General features: G+C 40.0%; 1 protein-coding gene across 2 annotated transcripts in view; it reads right to left on the bottom strand.

Annotated features, from left to right (window-relative positions):
- Positions 1-16,550, bottom strand: part of TRPM1 (transient receptor potential cation channel subfamily M member 1) — a 109,136-nt gene that overhangs the window by 30,447 nt on the left and 62,139 nt on the right. For both annotated transcript variants that reach the window (XM_086757687.1, XM_086757688.1), the window contains 7 exons: positions 12,597-12,676; positions 11,690-11,885; positions 10,259-10,472; positions 8,677-8,801; positions 7,819-7,990; positions 5,507-5,681; positions 3,577-3,700 (listed from right to left, as the gene is read on the bottom strand). In XM_086757687.1, the coding sequence (XP_086613813.1) occupies positions 3,577-3,700; positions 5,507-5,681; positions 7,819-7,990; positions 8,677-8,801; positions 10,259-10,472; positions 11,690-11,885; positions 12,597-12,676 (1,086 nt within the window). The remainder of the gene's footprint in view (positions 1-3,576; positions 3,701-5,506; positions 5,682-7,818; positions 7,991-8,676; positions 8,802-10,258; positions 10,473-11,689; positions 11,886-12,596; positions 12,677-16,550) is intronic.

Raw genomic sequence — 16,550 nt, 5'->3', positions numbered from 1 at the left:
CATAAAAGCATTTAATTAAATTTTGTCAATAAAGTTATCCTAAAATATCCCTGCATTGGTAAACGTGACAAAATTGATGAAATTCTTCACCAAAATCCTGGAGTTTGAAAAGTGGTGACAGAACTGCCATGCCAAATTGATTGCTTTCTGACAGTTCCGTTACTTTCCAGTAGTAATGGAAATGTCACCTCGGAAATGGAAATGCCGGTTGCCCTAAGACAACTATCACAGCATTAATTTTATTCACGATAGCACTCAAATATTTTTCAGTCGCAGGATATGCTATATATTGACAACCAAAAAAGCAGAATCAACTAATAAAGAAAAACAATTATTTCTAGTCACATTTGCCTAGTTGAGTCCATTACAATTCAACGATTTTAAAACCAGCAATTCATATAAAGCTTAGCCATCAAACTACATACTGAAATAGTAAAAATTCAAAAGCAGGATAACCTAATATTTTATGTTAATTAAATTAATAATGAATGCAAACAAAAAATAACAAATTTTTCATTTTCCAAAAGCAACTCTTCACAGCGGATCCTAACATTAAGCACTAGGAATAGCAATTTTCTCAGCAGTTAGAATAGATTTTGCATGAACGTAAAGATACATGACATTATAGGAGAGAAGAACTAAAGGAAAAAAAATATTAATTAACAAGAAAGCAGACAAAATTATCAACAAATGCAAACTATAAGTGCCTGAATTTTGCTGAGTAAATCAGGCCTGCTCCAACGCGCATTTGAAACTCAAAGCAGCCTGACCTAAGGCAGCTGTGGACTCTCTTTTCTCAACCCGTTCTTCTAGGAAGGCTGACTTACTGCCAGCTTACCTCAGCCATGCCTGTTGCCAACTGGACGTCGGATGAATGCGTATGTACGGAACTAAGCCTGACACCATACAAATGCAAATATATCACCAGCACATTTACATCACTCAGACAAGCTAAGGGCTTTGCATTTGGAACCCTTAAGTAAGATTTTATAGAATCGACTGGGCATGCTAGTAACACTTCTGAAGGTGTATAAAAAAAGCACAGATGGGTGTCTATCCAATTGCAGCCCAGAGCTGCGTTACTAGAAAATATAGCGTTTGTCACACTCTGTTCCAAGGAACATTTGCAGCTGGATTAATCCTTAGAGAGTTTAGTTCTGGCAAAGGTATTTAAATATATGTTGCTAAATATCATTCAGAATTGCATAATCTGGCTTTTATGAACCCAAGAACTACCTAGGATCAAAAACTGATTTAAAAAAATCAAGGAACAGAGGTAAGACTAAAACAGACCTTCTCTTGCAGAAATCCCTCTCACATGAAGGGAATTCAGCATGAAACGTAATGAACCTTGGAGAGAAAAGCATTGGAGAGAATGGAGGAAGAAGGGAAACATAACTGGAGAAGAGACAGCTACGATACGATATAGGAGGTGGGAAAGGACTTGCTGGCATTTAAGTAGTTAGTTGTCATCCTGAAACATGCACAAAGCAAGCACTTCCTTGGCAGCTGAGATCAACATTTTAAAGAAAAGTCAGAGCCATGAGCCAATGCCCAGCAGAATCTCTGGAAAAGGCCAGGTTTTTGGAGAGTGTGGAGATTATCAAACTGGTAGAGCCTGCAAACAAGCTGGCAATTGCTTGACGCAGATTTCCATCCCAACCCTATGTAATTTCCATTGTCATAGGACTTCTTCCTGCAAGGCACTGAGAATGGCTCTGTAGATTAATCCTGATCATGTTTTTTCATGTGTTCCTTGACTCAGCCAAAATCCCCTAACTTCACTGAATACTTTGTACAAGCTTTTACCTGTGCGGGGCCAGGCTCCTATGGGCATGCCTACAGCAGAGAGTATACAACAGCACGGTCGGCATTATACTTTAAGAAATCATTTTGCTTAACGTTTGAAAAATTTCAAACACAATTTTAGTGTCTATCTTTCCAAAGCAGGAAAAACAAGAAACAGCAAACATCATTAAACTTCTTCATAACATAAACTTCCTTTATGTTCCAATCCACTTAAAGAGTGTTGAAAAGTAGAACAGGACATCTCAGAGAAACAGAATTCATTCATCGGATATGCTGAACTAGATTTCTGGAGGTTTTTTTGCGCTTCTCTTTGTTCCTTGACTGGAACATCTGGGATAATTCTGATCTGATAAAAATCAAAATACGCAGGAAAAATTTTTTACACTGAGGGTGGTGAAGCACTGGCCCACATTGCCAGTGGTGGATGTCCCATCCCTGGAAATATCCAAGGCCAGGTTGGCTGGGGCTCTGAGCAACCTGATCTGGTTGGAGATGTCCCTGCTCCTTGCAGGGGGGCTGGACTAGGTGGGCTTTAAAGGTCCCTTCCAACCCAAACCGTTCTGTGATTCTGTGATCAGCTTGGGAAGATCAGAGTTTAGAGTTTGTCTCCAAGCTGAGCAAAGACAGAAAGCATGGACTCTGTGGAAGGAAAACACATTCAGTTTTAAGGGAGTACAAAATATGAATTTTCTAAGAACTTAGAAAAGATTCCCTTTTTTCTCAGCCTCATGAGAAAAGTTTAATCTGTCATTCAAATAGTTTCTTTATAGTTGCTCCTGTTACAGGTGTCACTTCCTTGGTGATACCATTAGGCACCCTGAAAAATGAAACTGCCCCACATTTCACGCTTAAATTCACTTGCAGTTTCATTATGATTCCTCAAACATGGTCTGAGGAGAAGGCTGTGGTAGTTCTCTCGTTTCTATCTAATACAAATATGCAAATTTAGCAAAAAAGATTAAAAAGTCAGTCATATGAGTTCCAGCTGTAATTAAAAAAAACACAAAAAGATCCATCAGACTGTTCATCTGCTATTAAAACAGCTGCTTAGGATACACATGAAAGAATGAAATAGAATTACAAGGGACACGTCATATTTAGAAATATTCACTGAGAAAATTAGGCAAAGGCAAACACTCAAAGATTCATTTTGCCTGCAAAGGCACAGGGACAGGCACAGTGAACACAATTTCAAGACACTGTTCACAGATGAGGATGTCGAAGATTTTATTTTCCTGAGCACACTTTTCTCTGCATCTGGTATATGGCAGAGAGGCAGGACCCTGAGTGGTACAGTGCACAGAAGAGGCCAGCAACAAGCCAGGATCGCAAGGCTGCGATCTTCAACACTTAATGTTTCAATTTCTTTTGGAAGACCTGACTAGCCCAGTTTATTGGAATTAAAGGCTGGTAAAAAGTAACTATTATCAGAATTCCAAAACTGTGCTGATGCTTATTGCTCCCAGGAGCCCTTTCTTCAGCTGTTCTCTACTTCCCGCAGTTGATCCTGGTTTTAGTGCACCTATCTCAGCGTCTCGGTCTGCCCTGCGGAAATCTGTGAAAAAAGACTCCTATCAGCTTATGCAGGAGAAGAATCTGAAATTGGTGTTAGAGGCTTTCCAGAAGATAAAATCCCTTTCTTGGCCTGTGCTTATGAATGAATGCTTGTGTACATAAAATTGTAACTCTGGGCGAATGGCACTTGAAAGTACTCTATAAAGTCTGCTCACAGAAATTAGCTTTATGAACTACTTTTAGGACACTTACAAGTTCTTTTTTCTTCATGCACTCCATAAGAATGATGAACAGCTGATGAGCTTGATTCCTGTTGTAGTTAAAGGTTTTCTGGATGGTAACGAGAAGCTGGTCTCTAAGGGACTCGCTTATTATCCTAAATTAAAAATGAGACATAAAAGAAGACATTGCCAGAATTAATATCTATTCAGAAGACCTGCTGTTGGAGAAACAATTTTTCATCCATGAGTGCAATGACTTCATTTTGAAAATAAATGAAAACACACAGCATCTTTGCATTCCGTACGGGTAAGGAGTTTGTGAAGAGTTAACAGTCATCAGGAAATTCATACCCAGACTGGTTCTTACGCATCTCAGTACCTCAGCATTGCTTCAAAAAACTGTCCGGGAACTTGAACTATCCTTTCACCCTGGAATACAACACAGGTGGCTCTTACTCCTGTTATATATTATAGATACACTTTTGCTAAGAAGTTCAGTCTTCAGTATTTCAGTGGTACACCTTACAGGACCCCTACCTTCCCCTCTAAATGTTGCAAGGCCCTTTGCCTACGGGTAAAAACCAAAAAACGTTTCACACTACTGATATCTCACCTCGGTTATCTTGGTTATCCTCTTAAAGAGAGGATTTACATTGCTAGCACACCTGAAACCTTGTAATACCCAACTAAGAAACAAACCAACCAAAAGATAATTAAAGAAATTAGATGAAAAACATTCTAGAAAGGTCAGAAATGTTTGATCTCTCAAAGCAATCTGAAACAGAGCCCTTCAGTCTTCATCCATTTCCTAACAAAACACATGCATTTTCAGCTGACGGCAAACATCACCAGCAGGCACTCATAGCAGTGAGGCAGCTGAGCCTGCAAAGTGCAGTAAAATTCAAAGCTTGCTGTGAGAAAACGATTCTTTTAGACAGCAGGGCTGACAAAATTTTCTCATTACAGACCTGCCTTACCAGATGAACACATTTATCTGATCATAATTACTGGAGAGGGAAATCGGACACTGCATCGTATGCCCTGGGAGAGAAAGTCATGCTGTGAGCAGATCTCAGACAGACTGATCCTGATAAGCTCTTTCAATTACCTAGGAGCTGATAGGAAGGATGAATGAGAAGCAAAAAAAAAAAAAGCTAAGGAGGGTTGGTCAATGGAAAGGAAAAGAAAGCTGCTGAATCATAAATACTGTTTATAGATTAAATATGTACTACGTGCAAACATAAAAAAAAATCCAGCATCAGAGCTGCTCTCCTAGTCCAGCAAATAACATGTGCACTGCCTGACAATACTAGTTGCCTGCTTAATATTTAATCCAAGCTAAGCTCCAACTTCAGCCAAGGAAATAGGCTATTTCTTCAGCGCAAGATGGGCGTGCCATACCCTCATCAAGGCAATAGATGAGGTTTTTGCCTTAATCTGGCTACTAAAGATAAAATCCTGATATTAACGACGACAATGAGGAATGTATGTTACTTGACTGCGAGAAGCAAGACTTTACATTAAAAATGCAATACTCTGCTTCCACTTGGAGTATTTGTCAGGACAGATGTTTTACTCTGCAGGGCAGATGAGCTTTATGCTGCCAGTATAGGCTTTGTATCTTCTTTAAACTAATCATATTTTCTATCAACCCACGGAGCAGACAACTAACCACAGAACGACCAGATTCCAGAAAACTCTGGATTACGAGTGACTTTTACAGATTCAGCTGGGCAATGGACAGGAGGGCTGTGGAGCAGAACGCTCCAGACAACTTCCTCCACGCCTGGGCTAAGATCAAACATGCAACAAAAGCTGACTGACAGCAGAACACCTCTGTTAGCTGCATTTTGCCCCTAGGATATTTTTTTTTTTTATGAAGCTTTATGAAAGCAAGGCATATAGTCCTACAATGTCCTCCCGAGCAAGACACAGCTTTGGTGAAGATCTGAAAATCTTACCCTCCTTCTTCTGAATACTTGTGTGCAAATGAAAGAATATCCGATGCTCGTCCGCTACCATCACAAATCACAACAGGGAGAGGGGGTTCTTCTCGTAGACACTCTAAGACAATGGAGATCACGTTGGGACCTCCTTCCACTATGAGCCCAACTACAGGAACACCTTGTCCCAGCCCTGAAAAAAACCAGAAGAACAGAAACAAAAAAAAAAGAAGTGTCATTGAAACTTAGTTTAAGAGGTTGAGATATTATAAGTGGATGTGACTTCTGTGTTACAACATCATTTTAAACCAGAGCAGTTAGGAAAAAATGATGGCCATTGCACGGCCAAGAAAAATGTCTATATGCTGCTTCATAGCCCCAAAAGGAAGAGAGTAAGATGTCTCTCTGTCCTTGCCTTTGGAGCAGCTCCATACTGATAATTTATTCACTCAGTGGTGGTGAACTGTTTGTAATCTCTTTTGACAGACACCGTGTACAGATAAAACAGCTAATGTGATTCTCCTATTACTTCACTAGCTTCACTGTGACTTGGACGGCTCCCAGCTACCGTATGTTTGATGCTTTAACTCTTCATTGGTTACCTACAGGAAGTCTTCAGTGAGGTGACAAAGACCTATGCTTTCTCCTAAAATAAAAAATATTAAATTAGTGTCATTATCATGAGGCTGAAATGGCTGGCCGATGGAAGAGACGACAGCTGAGCATCCCTTTGCTGTCCCTGCCTCACTGTGATCTCCAGGCATAGGATGACAAAGGGAAGCCCACAGGTCACATGGTCTCAGTAGCCTTGGTCACAAGATATTTGGGGAAATGACGGACAAAACATTACCTGAAGGCTCACTAATGCCACTATTATAAACATTTGAATTCAGTTCTTAATCAGTAAAATGACCAGCACTTTATAAAGAAGATGCACTTTTTTGTACAGCTGAGAACGCGTGAAGGAGTTCGTATTTTCAACCTTCATTCCTCTCTGAAGAACAGGAACACCACGCACAATAACAGCAGAAGCTTCCTGCCAGTACTTCCCAGCCCTGGTAAGGAGGAGTCAGAGCATGGGCTGGCCTGTGTCCATGAAATCCTTAGTGATTCCTGCTGAGACTTCCCGAAGAGGTGCCTGTGCTTGAAGTGATTAAAAAGAAACAAAACAACTCCCTGTATGCTGTTACTAGTAGATGCACTGCAGCCCTTTACAGTACTCTCAGTTCCTACAGGTGCTCCCACGTTTGCCCTTCTCATGACCAAAATCACCAAACACCACTGAAAATCAGAACCAATATCCCCAGCCTCAGTGGGACGAAAAGAAATGATACAGAACATCTTGCCTCTGGGCTCTGACTCCTTTATCTCCCAAGCCAGTGCTCCCTTTTACACCGTTACAGCTCTCCCAGCACTTCTGCAGAAGACAAAGATGAAGAAAGCACAGCCAACCGTAGCTATTTCCAGTGTCTGTGGGTAACCACGCACAACACTGTCTCCACGCTCAAAGGCAAGGGGTATAATTTTGGATCTAATTTTTTGGATTTAATTTTTAGGTGGTCATTGCAGCTTTTTCCAAAATGTTGCTGGAAAACCACAGCTACTGAATTTTTTTAATTATTTAATCTTTAAATTTTTTTCTTTTTCTACAAAAATGTTCATGGAAAATTTCTTCTAAAATATTTTTTTTCCACGTAATGACAAAAAGAATTCTAGTAAGTTGTTTTAGAGAGGCTGTAACAACTGGCAGAAAACTGAACAAAACTCTAAATATGAAAGCACTGCTGTGAAATTATCTTGATAATGGCTTCATTAAAAATCAAAACCCCAGCTGAGTTTATCTGGAAGAGCAAAGAATTTTGAGCGTGATATTTCAAATGAAACAAATTCACATAAAAGAGAAAATAAAATGTTAGTAAGGAACATTTGGAATCAGAAACCACTGAGCTGCACAGGAGCCCTGCAAACAAGAACTGTACAAAATCACCCCGTTCTGTGTATTTACTGATGGTGATGAATTCCAGCTAGAAGTGCACAAATTCTTTACAATTCCCTTTCCTTAAATTCTTACTGTTTCGAAGCTTTTCCTCACTATTAGTTGTCAACTTTTCTTCCTCCCTTCATGCAATCCTCTCTTTTCTGGGTTTTCTGTGCTGTTAGATGTGGGCTCTTTCACCACTTATCAGACAGCCTATGTTCTAGTCCTGATCAAATTCCTGCTACAAAGAGCTGGAAGAAGCATTTAATTTCAATACCTTGATGTATTTCAAGCCCTTCTCCCCTCCCTTCCTTTAAGATGCTATGTTTAGTGTTTGCCCCACCATACTTACGTGTGTTAATTTTCTGGAGGGAAATGTGTTTTTCCAACTGCCGTCGTAACTTGACTTCAGCTCCATATTTACCTAGCGTACCATTGTCTGCCAGAATGAAGTGAGTATGGGAGCTGTTGAGCACGGAGAGCTTACTCAGAGGGTTTGACATTGTTTGGTAAATGCGTGTCACCTGTGTGTCGAAAGGACAGACGCACCTGGATTAGAGCTACGAACGACATGGGAAAATCCCCCACACTGCCCAACGAAAGCACGTGAACAAATCAACCAGACTTTTACATCCAAAACCAGAGGAGAATCAGAAACTGAGCTTGGTTTTACACCCAAAACCTGAACTCTTCACAGCAGTGTTTTCTTTGGAGGATGACAGTCACATCTGTGCATTCTCCTGCATGTTCCCCTAAGCTCATTACTGCACTCTCCCTGATCACACAGTGTTAAATAATCCTCTTACTGCATTAGAAAATACACTCTCATTTGGAGTTCCTAGTAATTAATATGCCACTGCAGAGCACCCATAAACAATAAATGCCCGTCTTGTACCCATAAAGGCCCTCACAGGATTTACAGAAGTCTCAGCATGCCACACTGAAGTTAGGACCTAAACTCTGTCACCACGGAGAGGTCTCTACTACTGAAGGCAATGGAAACCTCCCTAGCTCCGTATTTACTTTGTGGCCGTATATGACAACCTGACAAATATATTTAAACTACAGCTTTTCTTCAAGAAGTTGTTCGACTTCAGCTCTTGGGCATGCTTTAGAAACAGTGAAAATGTTTACACTCAAAAAGATGAGCAGAGTATTTTGTTACACAGCTGACATAGTTAACTACACGGGAGTTTCCTTAAAGACTTACGTCTTTTCCTATCAGATCTTCCTTGTTTTCTACAATGCCCCACGGTGCAATTCCTACGGCACATATTCGTCCTCTGGATTTGGAAGAATGATCTTTCAAGGCATCTCCCACATGACGAATGACACCTACAGGTACAATTAATTTAGTTCAATTCATTGTTGGCACTTTCAAGAGATCAGTAAACAACAGAATTTTCTTCTTGCCTCTCATGGAGCTACTTGCTTTTCTGGATTGGTGTCACTATTAAATTTAAAACTTATTCTGAATAGCAATCACCACCTTCCCTTAATGACATTAGACCTCTGTTGCAAAATGAAAGTCAACGGAATCCATTCTTATCTCATATAGTTTTCGGATAAATAACATAATGATTTATTTCCGCTAAATAAAGATATTGTTATAGAAATATTATAATTAAAGTTTGCATCTGTTTTTTTTTTTGAAGATCATTCAGAATTTCTATTAACATAAATGAAATTAATTAAAGCCCAACTGGTCTCAAAACATAACAACATATAGTAAATCATCAAAACATGTCTTTCAAATTTTGGACATCATATCAGACATAATTTTTTTCACAAAATCCAGGAACAGTGCCAAAAACCCCCTGGGGGAGTTATGTGGAGTTGCTGTACAATCCATATTTTAAACATAAAATTGTTTCAGGTGGCCAGAAGACCAGAGGAAAACGCAAACCGGAGATTGCAATGTCTACAGGTAGAGACATTTACAACTGACTCCAGGCTTGTGTTTCGAGATTACAAATTTATGGTCATTCATTCAAGAACAAATACCTTATAGAATTACAAGACAGAGTGCGTGCATGCACAGTGGGTGATCCCATGGAGAGCGCGGCTCAGGGACATGGCATTTAAGGTGGATTATTGATTGATCACTAACCCCCAGAGAGATCACCCAGCCTAAAGTTGGCTCAGCACTTGGCTGCATGAACAGGGAAGTGTCAAATGGAAGCCGAAAGGGTGTTTTACTTCAGGGATTAAAAGCTTCTTCAAGCACTGTCTTAAAAATTGCAGCATCCAAAATTCCAGAAGACTTGAAAAAACTAGAGAATTCAAAGCTGAGGTGTGAAAATGACTGAAGGACTGGAAAACACGCTTTATGTGAGGGTTTTATGGAACTCGGCCTGTGCAGCTTGACAAAGGTGCTGTGTATGAAAACAAGCTCAGGAAATACACTTTTAGTAACAGAAACATCTTTGCAGAAAAAAAAAAACAGTAAGAAGCTAAAGCTAGACAAATCTGGAGTAGAAGATTTCTTAATTACAAAGATAACAAACCACGGTAAAAATGTATTAGAACTAGCGACAGATTCCTTGCTATTGAAATCAAGGGTTAAAAGTTTTTTCAGGGGAAACACCGAGCAGTGCAAATCAATATTGACTCAGGAAAATGTCAATGTCTGGGCTGGGTAGGAGATTAACAGAAATGATTACAATGCTCCGTTTTTGGTCTAGTGGCTAATGACTCATTCATGCAGGCTTAAATCTTTTGCCCGTGGGAAATATTAGTGAATGAATGTAACTGAATTCTTAAGTAAACGAAGAGTGCTGGTAATTGCTTACCTGTACTAACACCTCCGGTGAATATCCAAGCTCCTGTGGTCATGGCAGCTTTTATCAGACCTTTTCCAAATACCTGCTTTAACTTAGGCTGCATTTCAAAGTTCTGGAGGCCTCCATGGACAGAGATTAGAAGTTTGGGCAGTTCCAGTTGCCAGTCTTTCACCATGAGATGCAGCAGAGAATCCGGTTTAGTGTCGTACGACACACGGATGTACTGCAAAGAGCAATGTGCAATATTATCACTCCATCTGCTCTGTAAACTGTCTACTGACTGAGCAAAGAAAGATTATATTAAGCCTTCCATCCTGAAGAAATTCAAGTTATACAATTTTTAAGCAACACATTATTAAATGTATCTGCTGCTTATGATTAGAAAAAATAAGTTGAAACCTTTCACTTTGATATGGAGAATTTACCATTCACTTCATGAATTTTAAAAGCATCACTTTCTTCTCTTCATCTGCAAAACTGACTGCAATCAAGCGATCCTAAGCTTCTACTACAAATCTGCATTGTGGGAAAACACCTATTTAAAATGACTGGAAGGTGTTTTCTCTTGTTCCTAAAACCTCTGGTTTGACTGTCACAGAGAAGCAAAGACTTTCATAAGAAATAGAAGGCTATTGTTACATTTTATCCCATTCACTGTTGAGGTACTTCTGCTTCCAAAGCAATGATTTGCATTCTTCTGCATTTAGTTCCACCACTGGAATTTCTTTTCAAACTACTACTCAGAGAAAACTATGAAATAAACTTGTATGTATTTCTGCTTTAAAAACAAACAAACCACCACTAATAAAAACCACCAACCTCTCCCATACGTTTTGGACGAGGTTTTGCAGTGTGGCTGTCTCAAGCGGCAGCCTCAGCAGAGAGAAAAGAAAGCAAATAGGCAAAGAAACAAATCTAGGTTTGGATTTGTTCTGAAGAGAGGCAAAATTTAAAGGGATTTTTTGCAGAAGCTTGACTTATTGTTACTTTCATTGCTAAGAAAACTCACCAGTCCATTTTCCAGCTCTGTTAGGCCTCCATCTTTCAGGAATGCAAGATTAATTTCTTATTTCTTTTAGACTTCAAACCTTAGGAAAAAATCTGTATTCATGCTGGGTCATTTGGCCCACAAATCTAACACAAACAGATGAAACCCTGGGCATTAATACATGCAGCCGCCTCCTTAGCTGATATTTGCTCACAGTAACTTCAATTAAATTGTTTCCTCAGAACATTGTAAGGTGCTTCCTAAGTAGGTATTGTTTTTGCCTTGTCTTATCTCACTTTGTCCTTTTGAGCACCTTGTCCACACCTTTCTGAGGCAACAAAGAGACCCCCTTTGATTTCAGTGGACTGTGCGCTGAGTGAGCTGGGATCCTGACACGTATCTATTAAGCTAACGTACCAGATCAATACCTTAGAGCAGCCTGTGCTCCTTACCATTGCCTTATTTGAATGTCCTCCTCCCTGGAATTCAAGGTTTCCATAGGCATCAGTTGGGTACGTTTGGGTGTGTTTACTGACGGACCATTTCTCTGGCTGAGCTTCCACTTGCTTTGTTTCTTCTCCATTTTTATTAGCTGTTATACTTGGAGGAGGTGGAATATGTTGGCTAATGAGCTGGCCACAGCAGCACCTGTGAGTTAAAATTTGAAGTGACTTTGATTACAGTACCTTCAATATTGGATGGTGATTTTAAATTTAAAAAAAAAAAAAAAAAAAAGAATATATCAGAAATTAGATTTTCAACTGACCATGCCTTGCTCTACATGAAACACAGAAACACCTCTTCCAGGTCATACCTGTTGTATTTGCCTACCAGGGAAGGAGGAAGAATGCAGAATAGGAGCAGTGGCCATCTGTTTGTTACTCAGAGGTGACAGCTAGAATGTGACAAACCGTTTTGTTACCCAAACAAGCTGGACCACGACTTCGCTAGCCCATGCAGTAGCAGTAATGTTAACATTTGGACTAAGAATTCCAGTCCCCTGTACAGTACATTATTGTAGTGTCGTACCAGCTGTGAAGAATGGTACCACTTGCTTCACAGTGCACAGTCTCGCATCCTTGCCTTCAGAATTCAGTATGAACTTATGCTCTGGTTTGCAAAGCTCAGAACTAACAACTCACTGCCACACCTGCTGCCCAGCCTTATCATCTCTGTATGCCACGTCCCACGGCTCTGTACAGATTTGAGTGCATGTCTTGCACTTTTGTTCCCCTGTCATCTCCTTCTAAGGGCAGTGAGTAAACTGGGCCTCAGTTTCACATGTCAAAACACAAATCAAGTCCAGTTTCTTCAGTATTAATCTCTTCTGTCAGCCAAAATAAAAATTTCAAATGTTACCTGCTAATGTCTTTGTTGTTGGCAATTACGTAGATGCACTCTCTTTTTGAAAAGGTCTTCTCTATCCAAGCCTTTTGACCCTTAGAAGGGAAAAAAAAGAAGAAAAGTACTGAAATATTTCTGTGTGGCAGATATAGTAACGTTTGCCTTCTATTTTCAGCTACTGTTTTTAAAAACACCAGATACATCTACTCATGAAGCAAGCGGGCGATGTGGATTTTCCATGGCTTGGATAAAAGTCAAACCTCCAATGTGTGTTAAAACCTTTATGCACAAAGACGTTGGTCTTGAAGTTACAATGTTTATCTGAAGGTCCACCAAAAATGCAGCTGCTGCTTCTTATTTTAGTAAACAGTACGTGGATTCAAAGTGGTACAGAAAAACAGCATAAACTGTGACACAAATAGACTAATAGTATTTACTCCAAATAATACTTCAGTATTGATCTTTGTATGTAGAAACTGCTTCCCCAGAACTTTCCCTGCCTGATTAACAATCTTCTCAAAATACTTTTTTTCCTGCTGTAAATCACATTCCAGTCATTCCTAAGGCATCTCACTCTTAACGAGACGAGGCATTCCTTAAACTGAAAGAACATTTGGTAGAAGAAGTACAAACTCTTCAGGCACAGCGTATCTGTGAAACAGGAGGAGGAAAACAACCTTGAAGACAGAATAAAATTGTGTTGGCCTACTATACTGTGTTTGCAAACCAGAAATCAGACCAAGCTCACAGCCATTTTAAAAACAACGATGTGTAGGGAAGCTAGAACAAAATCACAGATTGGCGCAATGCGGTTAGAAAGTCTGCTGCAGAAGAGTAGTCCAGTTGAGTTTGAGAAGAATGAAGCGAGAGAGTTCAGAAATAGCTGCAATCCAGAGCTTCCCACAGTTTCTTACAGATCCCAGGCCTTCTCTCTCCCTGCAACCATCAACAAGGCAAAGTATCATCATGATTGCAATAATAAACCAACATTTAGTGGTGAATTTTTAAAAAGTGAACTCAAAAGCAGCCTTTTAATTTTAAAGCAATGAAAAACGTTAAAAAACACTCACGATTTGATGACACCGGTAACTTTGCCTTGCTGATGGAAGCTGCTTCTTCTCAGTTTGAATTAGGGAATTGGGTCTTAATTCGTTTTTCAAGCAGCACACAAATGTCTTATGTTTTGCTTTAGTTTCCTCTGTGGAAGTGAAATGAAATTTTTGCAGAGACAAAAGCTAAAAATGACATGAGAAGTTTCAGAGTGCCTTCAACAAAGAAAATAAATGGGCCATTCCTAGAGAAAGGACTGAAAGCCTTGCCGATTTCCCGACTTTTAGAGGTTTCTGTCAGCTGAGCGCTCTGTCAGCCTGTCTGCTAGCAGCTTTGAGACTGGCCTAGCCCCTGAGTGCCGCACAGCCTACAGCACGATGAATAGAGGGTGTGGTAGCTCATCTCTTTTTCTTGTGTGAGGCAAGAGCTGTCTCTGAAGTTCCTTTGTCTGCTGACTTGTTAGTTCCTGTCTGGCTTCTTCGTTTCCTCCATTATGTCTCAAATAATAGGAGAATAGTTGGAAGTTTCCTCATTGCAAATAATTGCAAATAAGTTGCAAACCCAAGCTTCTAGTTCATTAAAAAGCTGTCCATAATCGGTTCAGGTACGTAAACATTTACCTCTTTCAGGTGCCTCTGAGCCAGAATGCCTCCAACATACTTACCGTACCACGGCAGAACCACTTCATCCCATTTTAAAAGGAGTTATTCGGGAGCTCACAGCACCACAGAGCAAGGAAGAGTTAAGAATTCATTAGACAAAACATCATGTATCTTACAAAGTTACTTTCTTCCTGAATGACAAGGCATATATTTCAGGCATTTAGCATAAAGAGCTTGATTATGGAGCAAATTTTGAAGGAAGAGAGTATTAAATTTAATATCTAAAGGCTGTGCGACTTGGTCAGCTTTCCTGTCTCAACTCCATCCATTCCTTCTTCAAATAAACCTAAAGACTTTGTTCCCAAAAATATAGAAAAGGTTCTTTTTATACACTTTCTGGGAAGGCTTTTACAAGATGACAAGTTTTAGCAATACTATTATTAGAAACAGAGCTCAGAAAATACTTCAGTGTTACAGCATCGGAGTTTAAGCTACTGAGGTGCAGTTCTAGGTACAGAACACCCACGACGGGGACAAGGCTCCGCGGTATGCAGAGGTGGGTGGTAACATCAAACAAATGCCACTTACCTGCTCAGAACTAGATGTTGCTAATTCATAGGGATTCAGGCTGTTCAAAATATTCAGAGAGCTTAAAACAGTCTGTTGGATTGGAATTACGCTAGTTTTTCAAAACTAATCCAAAGCCACACAGCGTCCAAATTCGCTGCTGTTCTACCACTCTGTACAATGCTGTTACCTGTGCTCACACACACCGTACCAGCTGATGGCCCTTCACGGCATAAAGCGAGCTTAACCGGAACCTGGTGCAGAGGTTACGTCCTTTACTTTTCAAATTACATATTTTAATTTTTTATTATTTTTTTTAATTTGGGTTTTATTATTATTGTAAGTATTTTAAACATGCCCATCTTTTCCCCTGAATAAAATGTCAGACTTCTGTGTGGTCTCTGGTGACTCCTTGACTGAGCGACACGCATGCCCAAACCAAGCCCACAGTGCAGGAAACACTCTTTAATATATAAATGGTAACAGGTGCTGCCCATTTCACTGTTCTGTAGAGAATACTGGAAAATGAAAGCTAGAAATATCAGAACAACTTGGATTTTTACACTACGTCATGGAGTACTGCTTCACCTTACTCCTTGTAGCTTATCCAAAACCAGAATTTCCTTTGCTGTTCTGTGTGCTTTGTGTAAAAACAGTTAATTAACCCCTGACTTGAGTCATAGACTCAATGTCAGTGTTTGGAAGGTGTCTAAAATGCATCTTGGTGTCTAAAATGGAGCCCTTCAATACAGCTGAGCTCTCAGCTGCGCAGCCCTCTCCCAGGAGGTCTGTTATGTACCGGTACATTGAGAAACCCTTACACACCCACACCTCAAACCCCGTTAACATCCGTCACGACAGGCACTGCACTCGGACAACAGATTGTGCTCTACCGGCTTGTTTTTCTGTGCTAATGAGAGGAAGGCAAAAGCAGGCATTACCGACAGGGAAAATAAAACCTCAGCACATTTGGTCAGCCTTTGAAGTTTCACTGCTTTTGTCTCTTTAATCTGCTTAGCCAAAGCTGCATTATAATCCAGTGCAAACACTTGGGCAGAAACATTCACTGCCAGAATATGGGTACTTTCCTCACTCATTTCATACATGTTCTCTGCATTCCTCTCACTGGACTGAAATCTGTTTGGTTTCTTGAGGAAAAATATAAGTACACATGCTGTCTCTTCAGAGTCTGAAAAAAAAATGAGCGCTTTTTAACAGCCTGGGAACGGATGAACTGTGAAAGGACTATGCCAGGTCAGCTACAGTTTCCAGCCCAACAACCAGTGGGAGTATGAGGCTGACAGACAAATAACTGCTGCCAGCAATATTATGGCACTTAGAAACACGGAATGTTTCCCATTCGCCTCTGAAAACACAAAAAAAAAAGCAAGATCCCAACCTGTTGATAGTAGCGAAGTTCAAACCTGCTTATTACTGCAAGTCCTTGAATGCACTAATCAGAATCCAATTTTGAAAAACCACATTTCAGATGTCCAGTGGCCTATTTGTTCTCTTTTATGAAAACTGACAACGGATCGCCTAAATTACAACAAAAACAAAACACAACCACTGCTAAATCTTGGTCTTCAGCCTAGAAATCAGTATGTTGCCAAAACCCAGTATCAATTAATATTGGTTTTATATTATTCCACTTCACGGATTTGTGAGTTTTCTGTAGCATTAAAAGAAGGTATCCTCCTGTAGAAAACACTGGAAGTCAGTGCTGTTGGTTCATAAATCATGACTTGAC

Source organism: Chlamydotis macqueenii, chromosome 12 (genome assembly GCF_036417535.1).
Source record: "Chlamydotis macqueenii isolate bChlMac1 chromosome 12, bChlMac1.mat, whole genome shotgun sequence".
NCBI lineage: Eukaryota > Metazoa > Chordata > Aves > Otidiformes > Otididae > Chlamydotis > Chlamydotis macqueenii.
The sequence above is the reverse complement of the archived record's forward strand: the minus strand, read 5'-3'. Positions and strand labels throughout refer to the sequence as shown.